Below are 18135 nucleotides of genomic sequence, written 5' to 3' on the forward strand. Positions count from 1 at the left end.
GTGACTGTAGTGCTCCCCTCTCTTAGTTTCTGATTTTATCCCTGTTTATAATGTACAAGACTGTCTCAAACTTTATTTCACCCTTTGAATTTCAACTACAAAGTTAACAACTGATTATGATTCTAGTGCAAGATAAATATACAATTCACAGAAGCACAAAATTCTGTGAATATTCCTTTATGATATATTTCAACAATAACAAGAAAGTCAGAAATTCATTTCACATCAACTCCTAATGTTTTCATATAGCACTGTATCAGGCCCATGTATGCAAGACTTTCAGTAAGTGTCACATACTGTGATTAAAAACTTAAGTTACTGCAGCCTTCACTGGATACCATAGGAAGGGAACACAGAGGAAAGAGTAGCTAATCTAATCATTCACACAAAGGAGCAAAGGTCACAGATGGATCATTAGTTCTTAAAGACAAGAAGCAATTACTTTTATAACAAAGATGAATTTCAGTATTAATAATAATTGCTTTTATAGTGTACGTCACAGAAAAATAATGGGGGCTTCTTAATATTATTATGGTGAATATACTCATGCACATATTAAAAACTTCAACAAGATTTTATTGTTTACTGAACCTTGCCTCCTTCAGACAAATCTGTAATAGCCTTTTCTGAGCTACTCCTTTTCCATTTCTTTAAAACAGCTTACAAGATTACTGTTGCAGAAATCTAGCATTTCTGATTAATAATCTATTAAATGCATGCTCCAGGTATTTGTAAAGACTATACAATATCTTACATGTTATAATTATAAAGAATTCATGAGTTCATTGTACATCTAATTCTACAATGTCTTGGCAGCTTACTCTGGAGTCATAGATAAAAGTCTGCTACTCTTATTCCATAAGGACCTTTCTCCCTTGATGAAAAGTTCAGCAAGAAGTAGACCCTCTGTTCTTACAATATACACAATACAAATAATATTGCTGTATAGAGGCAATACCAGTTTTTATACACCTAATATATCAATTTCCACATTTTACTGAGTATGGTACATTATGAGAACGTGGTTCTAAAAGAGCTATTGAAAGCCATTGTGTATTAGTCTGTTTCTCTAATATTTTGAAAAATTGAGGTTTAAGGTGTGTCCAAACATGGTTTTCAGCTTAAACTCCCCTGAGCCAGGCAGTCTTACTTGACATAAACCTCATTACCTATGTAATGTAAATACTACCTATATAATGTCATCATATGTAAGAGCTGCACAACTTCCAGTTGCTATTTACAATGTCTGCTTTCCAGACACAAATCTTGCTAACTTTTTTAGAAAAAAATTCTCATGCTCTGTAAAATAAAGACAAGTAGCATTGCTAAGCATTTACATGCCTTTAAACTCTCCTTCTAGGACTCCAGTGCTTCTCCATAGTTCTCACTCTTTTTAAGGTTGTTGTATTTAAAAAAATAAAAAAATTGTCACTCATTTATATACCAGAAAGATCCTATAGTAGCCATGAAGGTCACTTGAAACCTGTTGACAAGGATGGGGATGAACCAAGAATGGGTTGGGTGGGTTTTGCCCAAGGTTATGTGGAAAAAGAGAAGCTGATATCATCTTTCATATTATCACTATGTAAGGGAGACTGTTACATTACTCACCCATGCTCATCTTAATCGGTAAATTTTCTCTGCTTGCAGCCTCCACAAGGTGTCTCCTGGCCTCCATCACAGCTTCCTTTTGTTTGAGGTTCATGAAGGACTCCCAGAGAGCTTTGGCAGCTGGATCACTGTAAGAAAATGACAGTTACACTAAACAGTGCTTGAATAATGGAGTAAACGTAAGACAACATTTATGTTTTGAGATGAATGCTTCTACTTACTAATCTCTCAGGTGGGCAGGATACAAGCAAAGAATAAAGTGATACAAAAGCTTGATTATTCTTAGCAGAATGGTTGCTAGTTTTACAGAAAAGCTAGATTTTTTTTTTTTGCTACCAATTATAAAGCATTAGAATTGATATAAATAAGCATGTCATTCTAAAAGTAACCACTACTGTTCAACCATGAGAATACCAGAAACAGTGCAAACTTCTTCAGTTACTAAAAAGCTATGGAAAGGATGGGTTCTAACTTCCCCACGAGAGTTCATATCCCAAAGCTCATACTTCCAGTGCTGAAGGCTGTTATAAATTTGACAAACTACTGTCACTTTAGGTTTCATGGATGCTCCATATGTGAAATGAATAATCCATAGCAGAAATTAACTGTCCTTATAATTACTGTAATTACAGATTTTCTTTTTATTATTGTTGCTGCTAAACTTGAATTAGGCATCTGTGTAGCTCATCTGCACTCAGTTCTGTGTCAGTCTTCTCTTTCCTCCAGTACACTGCACTTCTTGCTAGTGTGAATGAATTCAGTGTTCTCTCAGTGGCAGGGGAAGATAAGGTAGGAAAATCCCTTGCTTGGGGCTAAAGCCACACATTGGGATTAACTATGCTGATTTTTTTTTAAATTCAGTTTTCATTTTAAAGGAAATGCTTCCCTCTGTTTTTTCCTCAGGAGACATTTAACTCCTGAAGACATTTTGATGTCATGCTTATAAACATGCCAAAACAAGCTTTGTTCCATGTAAATAGAAATCCATAATAATTCATTTGATACCCATTCCAGAGCAGCTGTTCCTATGCCCTGCTGCAACAGCAGGGCTGTATTTAGCAAATCTGTGCTGTCTCCCAAACCAGGTAAAAGGATCACCAAGCCCCATTTCTGACATCCAAGCAACCTACATCCTCTGTCAAAGCCTGAGTGGGTGGAAGGTTGAGCTACCCTTTTTCTGAACAAATCACAAATGAGTAGGAAGTGCAAATTTCACCCTACTGTGATGGTTTAAAGAAAAAAAAAATCAGATGACCTAACACAGTCTTTCCATTTCTGTTTGACACAGTGTAACTCAACCTCCTTCTAAACACAGAGGCAGGAGGCAGCACCTCCCAAAAGCAGCTGGGGCACCTGCAGCAGCTCCCTCTACCCCATCACCAAATGCAATCTGAGCACTGATGCTCTGACTTTTCATGGGCAGCAGCTTCAAGCAGATTCCTCACAAGAAAAACTACAGTGATACAGTAGTGTGGGAGAGATTTCCAAAGCAACTAGATGCTTCAATACAATAAAACAATTTCTTTATAGAAAGGGTTGTCAAGCATTGGGACAGGCTCCGCAGGGAAGTGGTAGAGTCATCATACCTGGAAGTGTCCAAAAATTAGTAGATCTGGCACTTTGTGCAAAGGTTTTGGGGTCATGGGAGTACTCAGTCAAAGGCTGATTATCTTGGTGATCTTTTAATAGGTCTGATTCTGTGATTCTTAGCTATGCTATTTTTACAGATTATCTATTCAATCTACTCCCCACCCAACATCACTTGTAAATGCACTGTCTTGATCCTGTTCACATCACATTCACAGGGTATGTCTCACTGTCACTCAAAACTGTGCCTGAGGTTTGGATTTTATAAGGCCACTGCAGTGCCTGATAACTAATCCCTTCCTGAACATACAGTTCCCATATCAAATCTTCAAAGATCAGGAATTGGACCTGAAACTGCATGAAGCTAGGTTTAAAAATACTTTTTTCCCTATTTGGAAGAAAAAAAAGTCAAGCTTCTGTTTAAGATCTTTAGCCTGTTCTCCTTTTCACAATTCTCTTCATCACCATAAATGCAAGCACAGTCTCACATAAACAAGACACCTGGAGCTAAGCCTTTCAAACAAAGGAAAACAAGCAACATAAGGAAGCTAAAATAAAAGCCTATCAGATTTTGCACAGGTTTTTATAGTCTCATCTTTCTCACTCCTATATGTCATAACGATACTTAGCAAACAGTAAAGTGTGGAAAACTACTCCTAAAAGCATCTATAGAAGTCAATAGAAGAGTGCATGTGATATGGTTACACCATTTTTCCATAATCCTTGCTTGCTGCTCTCCCTTTCCACACAATGTGTGGATCATCCTGTCACTTTACACAGCAAGGTCTTTGAAAGCAACATGTATCATACTATATTGTATCATTACTATCAGAAGTCCCTGTTTCAGCTGGTACTTCTACTCGTTAATAAACTATAATACCCCTCCAAAATAACAGATCTGTTACTTTAAACTAAACAAACAAACAAAACTCAAGAATGAGTCAAGTAATGCCTTAAGAAAACAAAAAAAAGGGAGGGGTGTGGATTTGTTTTTTGCATTGTATATTCTTTCTTCCTCCTTTAGCCACAGTAAGTTTTATTTTAATCACAAGAACCAAAGTTTGCAGGATCCCTGAGGGTTGCTTTAATACACCAAAAATAGGAAAAAGCAAAACAACTATGGTACAGCCTTAAAGGAGATGAGAGTCAACCACACTCCTGTATGCTACATTTCTGTCATGCAGAGTTTCTGTAGACATTTTTCTTCCCACGGCTTTGCAGAATAATTAGAGGTTTAGGTATCATATATATAACTATATATAAGCAGGATGAGGTCAATGTGTATCAATAGCTAAGAGTCAGCTGACTAGGTCAATCCACTGAAAACAATTTTTAAGCTCAGTCATTATTTCTTTTTGAAAATATAATAGGGGAAAAGAGCCACAAAAGCACTTGCATTTTTTCTGCTAACACTTTTCCTGTTCCCCCCTATTACACTTTCCAAGAAAGGTTTTTACTTTGAAAAACACCCACTCTTAACCTTCATCAGTGACAAGACAGGAATGACCGCTGGGAATGAGTCAGTAGGACACACTACAGGGCTCCAGTGTTGCCTCTTGCCTGATCTGAGAAGTTACCACAACATATTCCTTCCAGAGATTTCTAATACTTGGAAAATATATTATCTTATCTTACCCTTTCGGGGAAACATTTGACTGCAACTGCCTTCCAGCTCTTGTCATGGCGCCCTTCCCCTCCTCTTTTTCCCATATGCAGTTCCTCTGCTTTGGTGCAAATGCCCCAATCCGGTGACACTGGTAATCAGTGATTTCTACAGAATCCAGCACCCCAATTCAAATTTCTCTCTCGTCTTGCATTCCTTGACCTCCCAAGAACTACCTAATGATTTTACACATTATCTAGTGAACCTCTTCACTCCAAAAGTAGTTTTCTGAAATGAAACAGTTGTTGGTTTGTTTTGGTTTTTTTTAATATTCAGTGCATTACAAAACATTAGCATTCAGATATTGTCTGAATGATGATGGTTTGCTTAAGAAAAATAAATTCTTTACATTTACACAACAGTACAGCTCAAGAATTCAAAAACATCCTTCAAAATAAATGTCACAAAATTAAGTAAATATTACAGTACACAATTCTGTGCATTTCTATTACAAAACTTTTTTCAAGGCATAGCAAGCCTGACAAAGAGAAAAGAACACTAAAATTCAGGGACCTCTCTGATAAATGAGTTTCACCAACAAGGGTAGAGTTTTGCTCTACAGATTTTATATCCTGTCCATTTCTTTTATCGTTATAGTCATTGTATTATACCTAATCAACCTGTTATATCAGAAAACAGAATTTAATAAAAACAAGTGTAGCAGTAACCTGGTAGAAAATTTATTAAACAAAAATATCACATTAGGTTTGGAGAAAAACCATAAGTCTTTGAAAAGCCCCATTGGACACAGTTATACCATTCAATTTACATAAAGCAGTCTTTGACAGACATTTCACAATTGCAAATTTCTCCCTTCCTCTCATACACATTTTTTTTTAAATGAGATATTCTCTGTTCCAAAACTAATTAAAATTTAACTGCATATAATCTGTACTTTAAAATGAAAATGGAGCAGACTACAAAGAAAGAGGGAGAAATCTAGACAATGAAAATATGCAGCTTCTCTACTTCTGGTATTTGCATGCCCGTTTTCAAAACTGAATCATGATGACAGAGAGGAAAAGGACTAAGTCATAAGATCCATAGTCTATACAAATCCTAAAATGAGACACCAGCTGGCAATAGTGCCAGGAAAAAGGTGCTGATGAGAACCAGTCAGAAAGACTGGCATGCTCCATGCTGACTAAAGCTTGATGCAGGTCAGCAAAGTAGCTCCCGTTTGTAGCCTCCAGAGGCACACTTTCTCTAATTGAAGTTAGGAGAGATGGAAAAACAAAAATAAAAATCAATAATGAAATGATTTAGCCATGAAGTGGCTAACTAGCTGGCTTCTCAAATTTATAATATCCAAAGGAAAGACTACACAATCAAATCTGCTGTTTACAAGATGCAGGCTGAAAAATCCTGCAAGATGTCAGGGTGAAAAAGCCAAAACCCTGAGCAGAAGTAAGAGTACAGTATGGTAAGCAGTTCTTTTGGTGATAGTGCACTTGCTTCAGCAATACGCACAGTGGGGGAGCTTGCTCTCATTACCATGGAACTCCTTTCATCAATGTGTTCTGATTACTAAACTAATTTGATTGATCTAGACGTTTACAGGTTGCTTATCAAACGCCTAATCTTGCATCTGTTAAAATAATTGTAACTTACTCCCTTGATCTGGTCTGGTCCAGTCCTGCAAGGACAACACTGTCAAGTTTATCTGACAGAAAGTATCCCTATCCTTGATCATTTGTAGGCTTAGTCTCAAAGCTACTCATTTTGAACAAATTTGAGGAGAACAGGGGAGGCTGGTGGCACTGGGATGTGCTACTACCAAGCTGGAGCCAGTAGTCTGGAAATAGATGAAATCAAGCACCAGTCAATGGAGTGCAAACTCTCAGAGCAGATGCAAAACTAGAGGCAAAGACAGAAATCTAGGGGCACTTATCCTGAGGGGGTCCAGGGGACGACACCACAGTTTACCCTTGGCTCAAATGACATGTGTCTTGCTTCATACCACCAGTACTGAAAGATATTTACTTCCTTTACTGCTTCAGGTCTTGTCTATTATTTATGAATTATTAAAATACGACCTTCCTAGTCTCTAATGCAAGAGCAAAAGGTCAGGAAGCAATAAGCCTATAGCAGAAAATATGTTCATTCAATTACTAAGTGCTCCTCGTTTACCATTATGTTTTCAGATATACGAATAGACCATTCCTAACCCTCTTAGCATTTTAAAAGTATTAGTTTAGCAATATATTTCTTCAGTCAGCATGAGTAATTAACCAATAAAAACAAGTCAAACACTCTTGTCCAAGCAGCGTACCATAATCACCAAAATTATCAGCCACATATGTACTCTCTGGCAAGCTATTGCGAATTATAATGATGTGATCTAATTTCCAGTCAAGGAAGATAAAAGTGACATGTACATTATCTATCACTGGATTTTTGTCTGGACTTCTTTGCCTAACAGGACAAATTCAGGTCATCCTGTTTTCTCCTTATAAAACACTGGCTTTTTTTCAGTTACATGTAGGCCTTGCCATGCCCCCAAGGCTTACTGAAAAACAGGTCAAGAGTCTCTTCCACAACCTTCTCAAAGGCCAAAATGAGAAACCAGTATCTACATACAGTTTCCTTCACAGATCTCCTGTAGCTTAAATTAAGGAAGAAAAAGATGACTTTGTGTGGTTTTATTTTGGTTTTAAACCTCTCGGCATCAGGTAAAAGCACAGCCTATATCATAACATCATAAACAGCAAATAACCAGGTGGAGGACATAATAAGATACTAATAAGGAAGAAAGAATAAGCAAATGTTCTTATTTATACACCTGGCAAAGGACAAGGGATTTCAAACAGCAGTTTGCTGACACAGGCTCTGAATAGGAGACAGAAAATAACTGTGAGTGGGTTTCAAAAATTAATCAACTGAAATGACAGAATTTCAGCATAACAAAGTAGTCATGTTTATACTTTCACAGATAAAAAAAAAATCAGAAGGAAACTGTGGTCCTCTCAATATGTGCCAGATTCTGTGGTTATTGTATCAGCAAAACTTTCACCTTTTGCCTATACAGCTTTACAACTCAGCTCTGCCTGTATATTTTCACAAGAGGAAGGGAGAAGAGAAAAAAAATCAGTAAAGATTAAATTAGAGGGTCATTAATACCACAAAGCTGCCCAAAACTGAGTGACTGCTAAAAAAACCAAGTGTGTTGCCAAGTATTGCCTTTGCAATAACACATCTCCTTACAGAGAACGCAACACCCACACTAAGCGCACAGCACTTGAAAAAACAACACCAGGTGGTCAGAAGACCATTACTATGAAGGACAAATCCATTGCTGCAATATGTCATTTGAATATGGATAAACCAAAGAGAAGCACAAGCCTGCGATAAGCTGCAACAAATTGGCTTTGAGCCTGGACCAAAGGGCCACATATCAAGAGACATCCTCCCTCCTCCAATTGCCCTGCTGCTTCCAGACTGCGGAGGCTGCGCCAAGGCTACACCGGATGGACTCTGGATTCCTGGGGACAAGCGCCATGTGTGGGGGTGACAGCCAAGTCCCTGACTACACCTCACCACACATACAGCAGCCCCCCACTGGAAACAACCAACAACATCTGAATAGCCTCCCCAGAACAGCAGCTCCTCCAAGCCACAGGGATTGTGTGGACGTGCTGTGGGGAATGCTGGGTGGACGAGAAGACCTCCACACTGCCATGTTCCCAGAACACAGCTGGGCTCAGAGAATGAAGCTGTTCTTCATTTCACCCTTCTGAAAGTGGCCAAACAGCTCCAATATAATTTATCTAAAATTTTCCATACAGAAACAGCTATCAGTATTTCTGGGAGCTCAGTCTCCAGCATGGCTGCAATTTGAGCACATCCCAAGCATGTGCCCTTGATGGGACAAGACAATATGTGTTCAACTAAAGATTCATCAATACTTTACTCAGAGAAAAATACAAAATCCACAAAATTTTTGTTTTCAAATAAATGCACATCCCCAGAAGGGACTAACAGTATTTCTAAGAAAGCAAAATAACATTAAGTTTTAAAATGGTTCCTAGCAGTGGGCTGTCATTGTGCTATTGAACATTTTGTGCAGTTGGCAGATCTGCTCAGCCTAATTAAATGCACTTCAGACAGTAGAAACTCAAATTATTTTCCAATCCACCATAACCTTACGAAAAACCATGCAAAAAGCTAATGTCATCTTGGTATTGCGCTTGCAAAAACTGCAGGAGCTTGAAAATTACGACCTCTGCCATAGATTAGTAAAACATTTGTGACATGGCGTAACACAAAGCCTTTTAAAAAACAAGTTCTTTGCAGCCCTTCAACTTAGAACTCTTAGAACTTGTTCTCACATCCTCATTTAGATGTATGTTAAAATGCTTCCATGTATTGGTTTTTATGATTAGAATATGAAACAAATAGTCAAAAAAAAGTGTCCAACAGCCAATATTAAAAAAAACATAAATTTGTTCCTGAATAATTTAATGGTTATTTCCCAGTTTCACTCCAAGCCCTCAAGCCACTCGGTGGGTGTAATCTGTCCTAGACTCAACTGTAGCTGTATACTTTGGCACTAAGTCAAAACACAGAGGTTATTGTTTGATTTATATGCCAAGGGCCTCTTAGATAAAGGGCTAATGGCAGGCTGATAGCTTCAGCCTTTGCATATGGTGTTTATATAGACCCTTCTTTCCCCTCCCCTCCTTTCTGTGTATACTCCAGGAAGGCTGTGTCACATCAAGATCAAGTTAATTAATTAACTCATATAGCATAATTTGATTGATAAAACAATTGATTCACTAAAGGTCACACAGAGTGCTGTTAAAACACCAACTTTTCTGCCTCAACAACACAAGGTTTTGAGATTTGCATTTTTCTACACTGCAAACAGGAATTTTAAAGAAATAATCTTACTAGAAAAACAGATGACAGAAGCTATGAGAAATTAATCTGTCTATGAAAGTGCACTGCAAAGTTCAGAAAATAATCAGTGCTTCATGAGATATTTAAGAAAAAAAATAAATCAAGTCCTACAACAGAAAGGGTCACATAAATGAATTTTCTATATTGCTAGTTCTGTAAAGTATTTAGATTCCCCCAAAAGAAAACTAGAGGCCTAGCATATGTGATATACTTTGCTATTTACTATATCCAAACTAAGAGTATTTTCTAATAAATAAATTTCTATAATGTTAAAATACTACAGAACACAGTCCTGTATGACCAAGTTATTATTTATGAGATGTTAGGGAACTTCATTATCATATTATACAGTAACTACTTTTCTGCAAGACACAAGCACCATAAATTTTTAATTAAAAATATAATCTAATTTTAAAAATATAGACAAAAGTCGTTATGATAAAGCCTAAATGTTTAAGAGCCTTTTGTCACCAATTTATTTTAAAACACTTATTTGAAACAACAGACATACAAAAAAGAAGTTGCCAGGCATTTTAAAAGCAGTTCTAAAATAATATTTAAAGTGTTGCAAATCAGTTTGCAACTTTGAGCAAAACTGGGAGCTGCTTATCAGCCACCAGTTTTACAATGGACTCTTTTCTGGACTACCTGAAATATCTGTGGTAATAAAAAAGGTGAGAAGCGACGGGAGTTTGTCAGTTCACTGTATGCTCTTCAGTATCCAGGTATACATACCAAGGAAGTACAGTATTCACTGGACTAATACAGTAGATTCATTCATAAAAAGGCAAGATTTGCCACTGGAAGTCAAAAATTTCTTCATATTTTGCCTCCTCCCCTGTTTTTACTTGGGATGGGTCTCTTCTTGTGGCAGTAATACTGACCCAGCACATAGAATCACTTTGCAAACCAAACAAAAGGAGCAAAGAACTTCCTTTGCCTACTCCTTGACAGCTGGGAGGTGCTGCCAGGCAGTTCCACAGGATACAGCCCACGTTTCCCTTCATTACTGGTTTTGTCTACAGCTGACTCAACATGGCCATTAAAAACCCCAACAGACAGAGCACAAGGGTTACTCTTTGAAAGCTCTGGCTCATAAAAGAAGGGTACACTGTGGCGTGCACCAGGAGAAAGTTGGTTAAAACACACCAATAAGACAAGGAAGAGTTATTGTACACAAATTATATTGAAGCCACAATATTTAGCTTCATAAAGGCGTACCTAAAGACATGACACTTCAGGGCAATGCCAGTCAAGTAAACTTGAATTTCACAATTATTTTCAGACACGAGATGATAAAACAGATTATTGCTTACCATTAGGAGAAGAGAAAATAAGATTCACAAGACACCACCAGTGACTAAGACCAACAGTAATAGGGAAGTGCTCTTTGAATTTGTTATTGAACATCATGAAAGAATAAGTTTCTGTTTATCTTACAAAGAAACATGAAGTATGGAACAGGATTTTCACATAGTAGCATGGTCTAAAATATGTTGAGAACACAAAAATTCAAAAGTTTATTTCAGACAGACAAAAATGCTGAAAGTGTGATAAACCAGTTTTTAAATCATAAAATCATCTTAATTTTAAGTTGCAAAACTGCTATTTTGTAAAAACTATTAACTACTATGTTCCAAGAAAACCATGACCACTATACTCCAAACCAGGAAGAAATATGCTCCCTGTTATCAGCAGAGCATGGGAGAATTTAAAAATAAACATTTCAGGAGGTACTTATAAACACAATCAACACAGCAACCCCAAAATGTCACAAAACTTCTCTGTTTACCTACAACTTTGCGATGAATTCCTTTTCCTTCCTTTATAGATAATGGAAAGTAAATCAGACTCTTAACATTTGACATATTTTTGGTCCCACAGGTGAACTGAATTACAATAAAATTTAATAAATAATTATTAAAAGGTTGGCAAGGATTCAGCTCACATCAGGAACTGATTAAAGAGAAGGGAAACAAAACCTCCCAACAAAAGTAAATGATAACATAGCCTTCTACATTTTCCCTTTTTTTCTTTAAAATAATAATAAAAAGACTCTTAACTCTGTTTGGCTCATTCTCTACTCTATTTTACAGATGGCCATACTTATAAATTAAAATATGTACACAAGTCTGATGAGTATGGCCAAGCAACATCTGAAGCATGTTCATCTCTTGCCAAACTCACCATCTTCAGTTTTATCAAACATTTCCTCGATCCAAGCATCATGTAAACTTGTAATGACAAGCATTTTAATCAGTCTTGTTTCATGTGGACCTAAATATAGACATATTTGTATATATATATGCTGTGATACACATACACTAAGTATTTTGGCTTCAGAAAGCCAAAAAGTTTAACATACACACTTAAGCATCTATGACATAAAACAATTTTACTTGCTAGTAACCACATACATGAGACAATGCAGCTGTGCACAAATGATATTCGTAAAAAGTAATGCAATTCCACTCATTGAGGCTTCCAATATCAAAGAATTACAGTGTAAACCAATGACACCAGTGTGCATTAAACCAAGACAGCAGAATAATAAACCCTGGACTGTATTTTACCATAATACAAGTCAGCACAAATGCACACAATGCACAGGTACACACAGAGTATCCTGAAAATTCATTAAGAAATCCTCTTATTCTATTCCATTTATATAGACTAGTAATACAGAAATTCTGTTTCAGCTTAATATTAAAACAGTTAGTGAAAAAAATATTATTATCATGTATAAAATTCTTTATATATATATATTTGTCAAATTATTTGGTCACAATAATCCTCTAGCCAGACAGCATTTCTACAATGTTTCAGCTGATTATAGATGGCCAATACAGCCCTTTCCTGTGTTAAAAAACAAAACTACACAGTCCAACAAACAGCTTGGGAAGCTATAGGTTCTCATCCCTTTTGAGTCCTGTTTATTCTAGCTATTCCCAAGATCATTAATATCCACTTGAACCTGTAAACTTGAAGGTCAACAAAAGGTGAAACATAAGGAAGCAATATAATACGGAATATTCAACCAGATTATATATTGTGAAACATTAAGGCAGTTTCCTTAAACTACTTCTTAATTTTTTTTCCTTAGTAGCAGAAAAGATAGGGAAATAAGCTCCATATTAAGCCTGAGTTTAATTTGGAGGATTTGCAGAATGACTACCAATTTCTTTTAGTTAGTAATTCTGAAATTAAGTAACTCTGCCTTTCTAGAAAATGCTATGCAATCAGAAATGAGTAGAAAAATAGCTATCAAACAGTCCAGAGATGGAATAAAAATACATGCCCAAAACTGTAATACTGTATAAATATCTTACCACTGTCATAAGCAATGGGAACCCTCTAACCTAAGTCTGCACTGATTGTTGTTGTCAAGCTACAGCAGGGACCTGTTATGTTAGAAATATAAGCTTGTGACCAGCAGCACTGAGAACATACAAAAGCCTTAAAAATACAACACTTCTCAAGATCAAGAGGGATCTGTTTGTAGACTAAACATCAAGGAAAATCTCTGCAATTCCTGGATTACCTTTCCTCTCATAGTTATCCTTCTAGAAATGACACACGCCAATGCTAACAAAGCTATACATGCAGATAAACCAGATCATCTCTATTTGTGACATCTGTAAATCTGTAAAATAAACTGACTAAACTTATCAGAAGAGGTTGATACTGCAGGGAAAAACTGCTTGGATCTGGACTCTTCATCTTCCCAAACTACCTTGTGAAAAGGAGAAATAGTGCTTAATTCCATAAAGTCCCATTGCCTGCAAATTACAAAATGACTGGATTTAGGTTACGGACCAGAACACCAAAGCTCCCTTTGGAAAACTCTGACTTAAATATAACACTGTCACACACACACACACCGGAAGTCATGTAAGCAAGCTGACTTAGCTTTCCAACTTCATATGGCAGCTGATAATTTCAGCATCAGCTATCAAATGTTTTTGTAGAAAGAAAATTCCTTTAAACAAGTCAGGCTGCTCCAGTGAACTATTGGAAGACGCAATGGCACCAGCATGAAATAGCTGCTGAAGGAGCAGGTTCAACCTAAAAAAATTTCTGAAATCAGCTCTACTCACATTCTAAAAAACCAACTGCCACTGATGTTTCACACCATTACATGACTACTGTGCAAATTGAAATGGTTTTTGTCCTCATGCTTATTCTGGAAGACATTACCCTGAGGGAAGTCTTGAGGAAACAAGGGCACATTTGAGAAGGTAAGGAGTGTAGGAAAAGGAACCCATGCAAAGCTGTTACTGTTTGCCAGGCTGAAGCATGAGTGGAAGGGAAGCATTAGTCACACCAACAGCCTGAAACAGAAGCCATGCCTGGCAATTGTATCAACAAGAAACAGATCATCATCCTTGCCTGAAGTCCTTCTATGACAGTTACTTATGACTCCAGAACCTCTGATGTCTATAATCTTGCATGATTATTACCCTGCAACCAAATGCCTTTGAATGGCTTAAAATATATGAATTTCAGTGTGCCTGTTTCAAAAGTTGGATTATCTCAAAAACTTTACTGAAAGTATATAAAGAAAAGAGGGATTTTATTAATCTTTTTTTAAGGCTTATTCTTTTTGATCTACAGCAAGTGTACTTAACAAACACAAGGTTGGATCATTTGAACCCAATGTGCTGACAGCTGAAGCAGAGGGAGCTAGCAGTTTACTTTGAGGGTAATGGAGAACAAACAAGACGCATCTCAGGAAAGTAGGGCTGGTTTTGACAGATGCCAACTGACCTTTAGGTCTTAGTAATCCTTGAAGTATTAAATCCCACTAAGCTCCATCTTGTATACAGACATGATTTTGAACATGTTCTGTAAAGAAAAAAGCAGATTAACTATCCACTGGGCAAAGTGACCTAGCTCTAAGATGTGGTCAGGACACCCCAAAACAGTTTAACTCTATCCTTCCTCTAACCCCCAGCTATTCCTTTAAAAATTATGTTATTTAAAAATACATACTGTTAGAATTTTTATTTATTAACCAGATGGTAAGGTTCCCTCCCTTCTGCAATAGCTTCACAGCACTCATCTCTGCAGAAGAGCCTTTATTACAGGCAACACAACATTTAGCTACTCTAAAATTTTTCCATTACTAAGTAGTGCTAAAGGGGATCTTGAACAATTATGGTGATACTGAGACACTCTGGATAATGACGCATCATACTTGAACTTGGAAAAACAAGTTTCAGTTCCAACCGAATATATGGTAGTGCTGTCACTTCTTGACAGGTATTTGGGACTAAGCTTCTCTGTATTGACTCAGTGTGGGACCAGGTCTAGGAGTGCTCCTTCCTATTCTTCTCTTACACCCCCACCCCTACAGTCATAATACAATTCCTTGGAAGTCTTCAGAGATTTCTCAAAAGAGCCTCCTGTAGAAAGAATAGAAAGGTAAGATGTGTAGCCTGGAATAGCATGTGGATTTGTTGTTAAATAGAGTTAAAAGCCAAACAAACAAAAAGCCAACAAAAAACAAAACTAAAAAGGTTATTCCAGCTGTCCATCACCATTCAAAAGCAGAACTGATACCTGATCTTTAGACTCCAGAGCAACAATTAAATGCAGACTGGTCCAAATAAACAACCAAGCACACCACAGCAATTGAAGGACTGCCAGAAACAAAACAACTGACATCCAGATGAACACTGAGGCCAGTTTGCTTCCTTCAAGACAACCAAATTTTAAAAAATCACTGAAAAGTGAAATTCTTTCTGTCAGAAGTAAAATTGCTTATTGTGACCTGATCCACCCTGTTTTGCAATTAGCAGATGTGGACATATACTACTTCACAAGGTAAAGAGAAGGATTGATCCTGAAAGGCTTCCCAGATATATCACAGGACTCTTAGCCCTCTTGCCCACTGTAATAAAACAGGCCATCATTCCAGCATTACCCCAAAATTCACTCTTGTTCCTCTAACAGTGGCCAAACTCTGCAGGGGTGAAAGAAAAAAAGTGCATACAAATAAATTCTTAAAACTTTCTACTCATAACCATCACTTAACTTTGTCTGAGTTTCAACTGGCTGCCTTTTAGTCCAACAAAATGTTTCAGCAAAATGTTTCATTCCTACAAGCTGCAGGACAGCTTATGCAGAATGCCAGACTGAGTTACTACATGAATCAAGTTAATTGAAAGCTTCTGAATAGGATTTTGTGCACTACAAGGTACAGCAAAATTCTTGGCAAGCATCACTTTAAAAAGTGTATATTAAAGAGTTACTTGTCTAGGGATTTTAATTTCAGTTTTGGACAAAGCAATGAATTCTACTAAATATAACGTCTGATCCTTACAACAAACATACTCCTTAAGAATATTGCATGTAACACAATAGGTTACTTTAGAGCATTCTGCTCTGCATTTTAAAGCTATTGCATAAGGTTATTTTAATAAAAACGATTCCAGGGAAAGAACAGTTAGTAATGAGGTGCTGACAATTGAATCTACATTTAGGGATTGCACTGGAGTGCCAAGTCCACTTTTACAGATGCGCTGCTTAGCTATCCAGTAGATGTCCTCAGGGCATGTAAGACCAATGTATTTTGGGTCACGTTTGGTAGCAGAGATAGATGAGACAAGTGAAAACATTTACCAAGAACGCATCTGACGTGTGTTTTTCTTATTAGAAAAATGTAAGAAAATAAACCCAGATACCACGGAATGCCAGGAATTCCTTCTCCTCAATGTTTTTGATTTACAAGGCCAATTTTTGGTAGTCTCCTTTGACCTCCCCCCCTCATTTGCTTGCCTAAAGCCCTGAAGTCATCAATGCAACCTCTTGACTAAGCCATTTTGAGCGCTTAATGTACAAAAATATATCTTCATCAGGTGCGGAGACAACTCTCAACAGATGGAGAAAACTCTTTGCATAAATGACTTAGTTACCATAAAAATCACTGCTTAGTAAGTCTTATGGTATAACTAGTTAAAAGAGTCAAAGATACTCTTTTTATGAGTTGAGAACAAGCATTCAAGTAGATACTTTGATCTGAAGCAGTCTTTACATCTCAAAGATGAGATGTCTGAACATGCAAGGCCAGATTCTTTGCTAGCATGTTGGTGAAACTTAGATCAACTCAAGGGCTGGGTCCTGCAGATCTTCATTATTCCCCTCTCTTGCTTCAAAGCAGCATATTTGTCATATTTTCAATGCAAACCTAGAGCCCTAGCTTCCTCAGATCTCATGCAAACCTAATATGGACAATTCTAGCCTTCAAAACCAAACTGACAGCTATTCAGAAAGAATAAAGCTCCAGCCTTGGGCTTTCATTTTTATAACCATTTCCATACTCTGGTTGATCTATCATGAGAAATAGATAAGGACTTCTGCCCACATTGCATATATTTACCCTGTATTCTGGGTATCTTCTCACAACCCCTTCCTGGTATACTTCTGCCTGCCACAGAATGAGTGATGGGAGCAGAATTTTGTTCTAATCCAAAATCTCTGGATTTTTGATCACTTTTTGTAGTCATTCAATATTAACTCTGCATCCTCCTCCTAAAATGAGCTTCTATAATCACTGTGTTTGGTGCGCATTCCCTCCTCCTCCACATACTCTCCTTACCACCAAACCAAGTGTCCCATTGATGGGATTTTCTGACCTGTCAAAGAAGGTCTGAAGCCATGGCCCATTCCTATCATCAATAAGAACTGCAGCTTTTTCTGTTGAGGTTAATTTCTCTTTTTTTTTAAGGGGTAACCGGAGCTTAAGCAGCCACATGCAGCATACACATCCAGTGTGTGTTCTTGGGGCTGTTTCGAGTTAGTGAAAATGACCTGATACAGATTTCTCTTGTTACTTATTTAAATAAGTAGTAGAGTTGTGCAGAGAATTAGGTAAGGCCATAAAACTCTTTCTCTCCCACAGAGGTTGGAAATCTTTTCCAGTTGAAGATCATTTAAAAAAATATACTCACAATGTATGGAAACTAAGAACGGAGTCACCCAGAACCTGTAGAAGGATAGCTTGGAGGTTGCAGTTCATCAGGGCAGAAGAACTGGCTTGGCTTGGTCAATACTCACAACTTCTTTTGAAATTGTGATATAAAGTAGCAATACCTATTTCAGCATCCTCAGGAAAAGTACACCTCAGGAAAAAGTACACACACACACACACACACACAAGTGAACACTAGACCTAGGCATCATGAATTGGATTCTAAAGATCAACCATCTAATTAACAGAAGACATGCTAAATATTATTTAGCCATGCTAAATAGCAGAAAATAATGTTGGAGTTTTGGCTCAATTAAGTTAAAAACAATAGTTGTGTATGTATTTATCTGTATAAAAACAAGAGTATTTCTCTGTGCAAGATTCCCTCTACTTTTCAAAGTAA

The 18135-nt window shown here is 37.1% G+C and overlaps 1 protein-coding gene across 1 annotated transcript in view; it reads right to left on the reverse strand.

Annotated features, from left to right (window-relative positions):
* Positions 1-18135, reverse strand: part of SCFD2 (sec1 family domain containing 2) — a gene marked incomplete at its 5' end in the record, with an annotated part of 195842 nt that overhangs the window by 163872 nt on the left and 13835 nt on the right. Inside the window, one exon of the mRNA XM_083860859.1 lies at positions 1608-1739. Within this exon, the coding sequence (XP_083716985.1) occupies positions 1608-1739 (132 nt within the window). The remainder of the gene's footprint in view (positions 1-1607; positions 1740-18135) is intronic.

Source organism: Zosterops lateralis, assembly GCF_965231275.1.
Source record: "Zosterops lateralis genome assembly, chromosome: 5".
NCBI lineage: Eukaryota > Metazoa > Chordata > Aves > Passeriformes > Zosteropidae > Zosterops > Zosterops lateralis.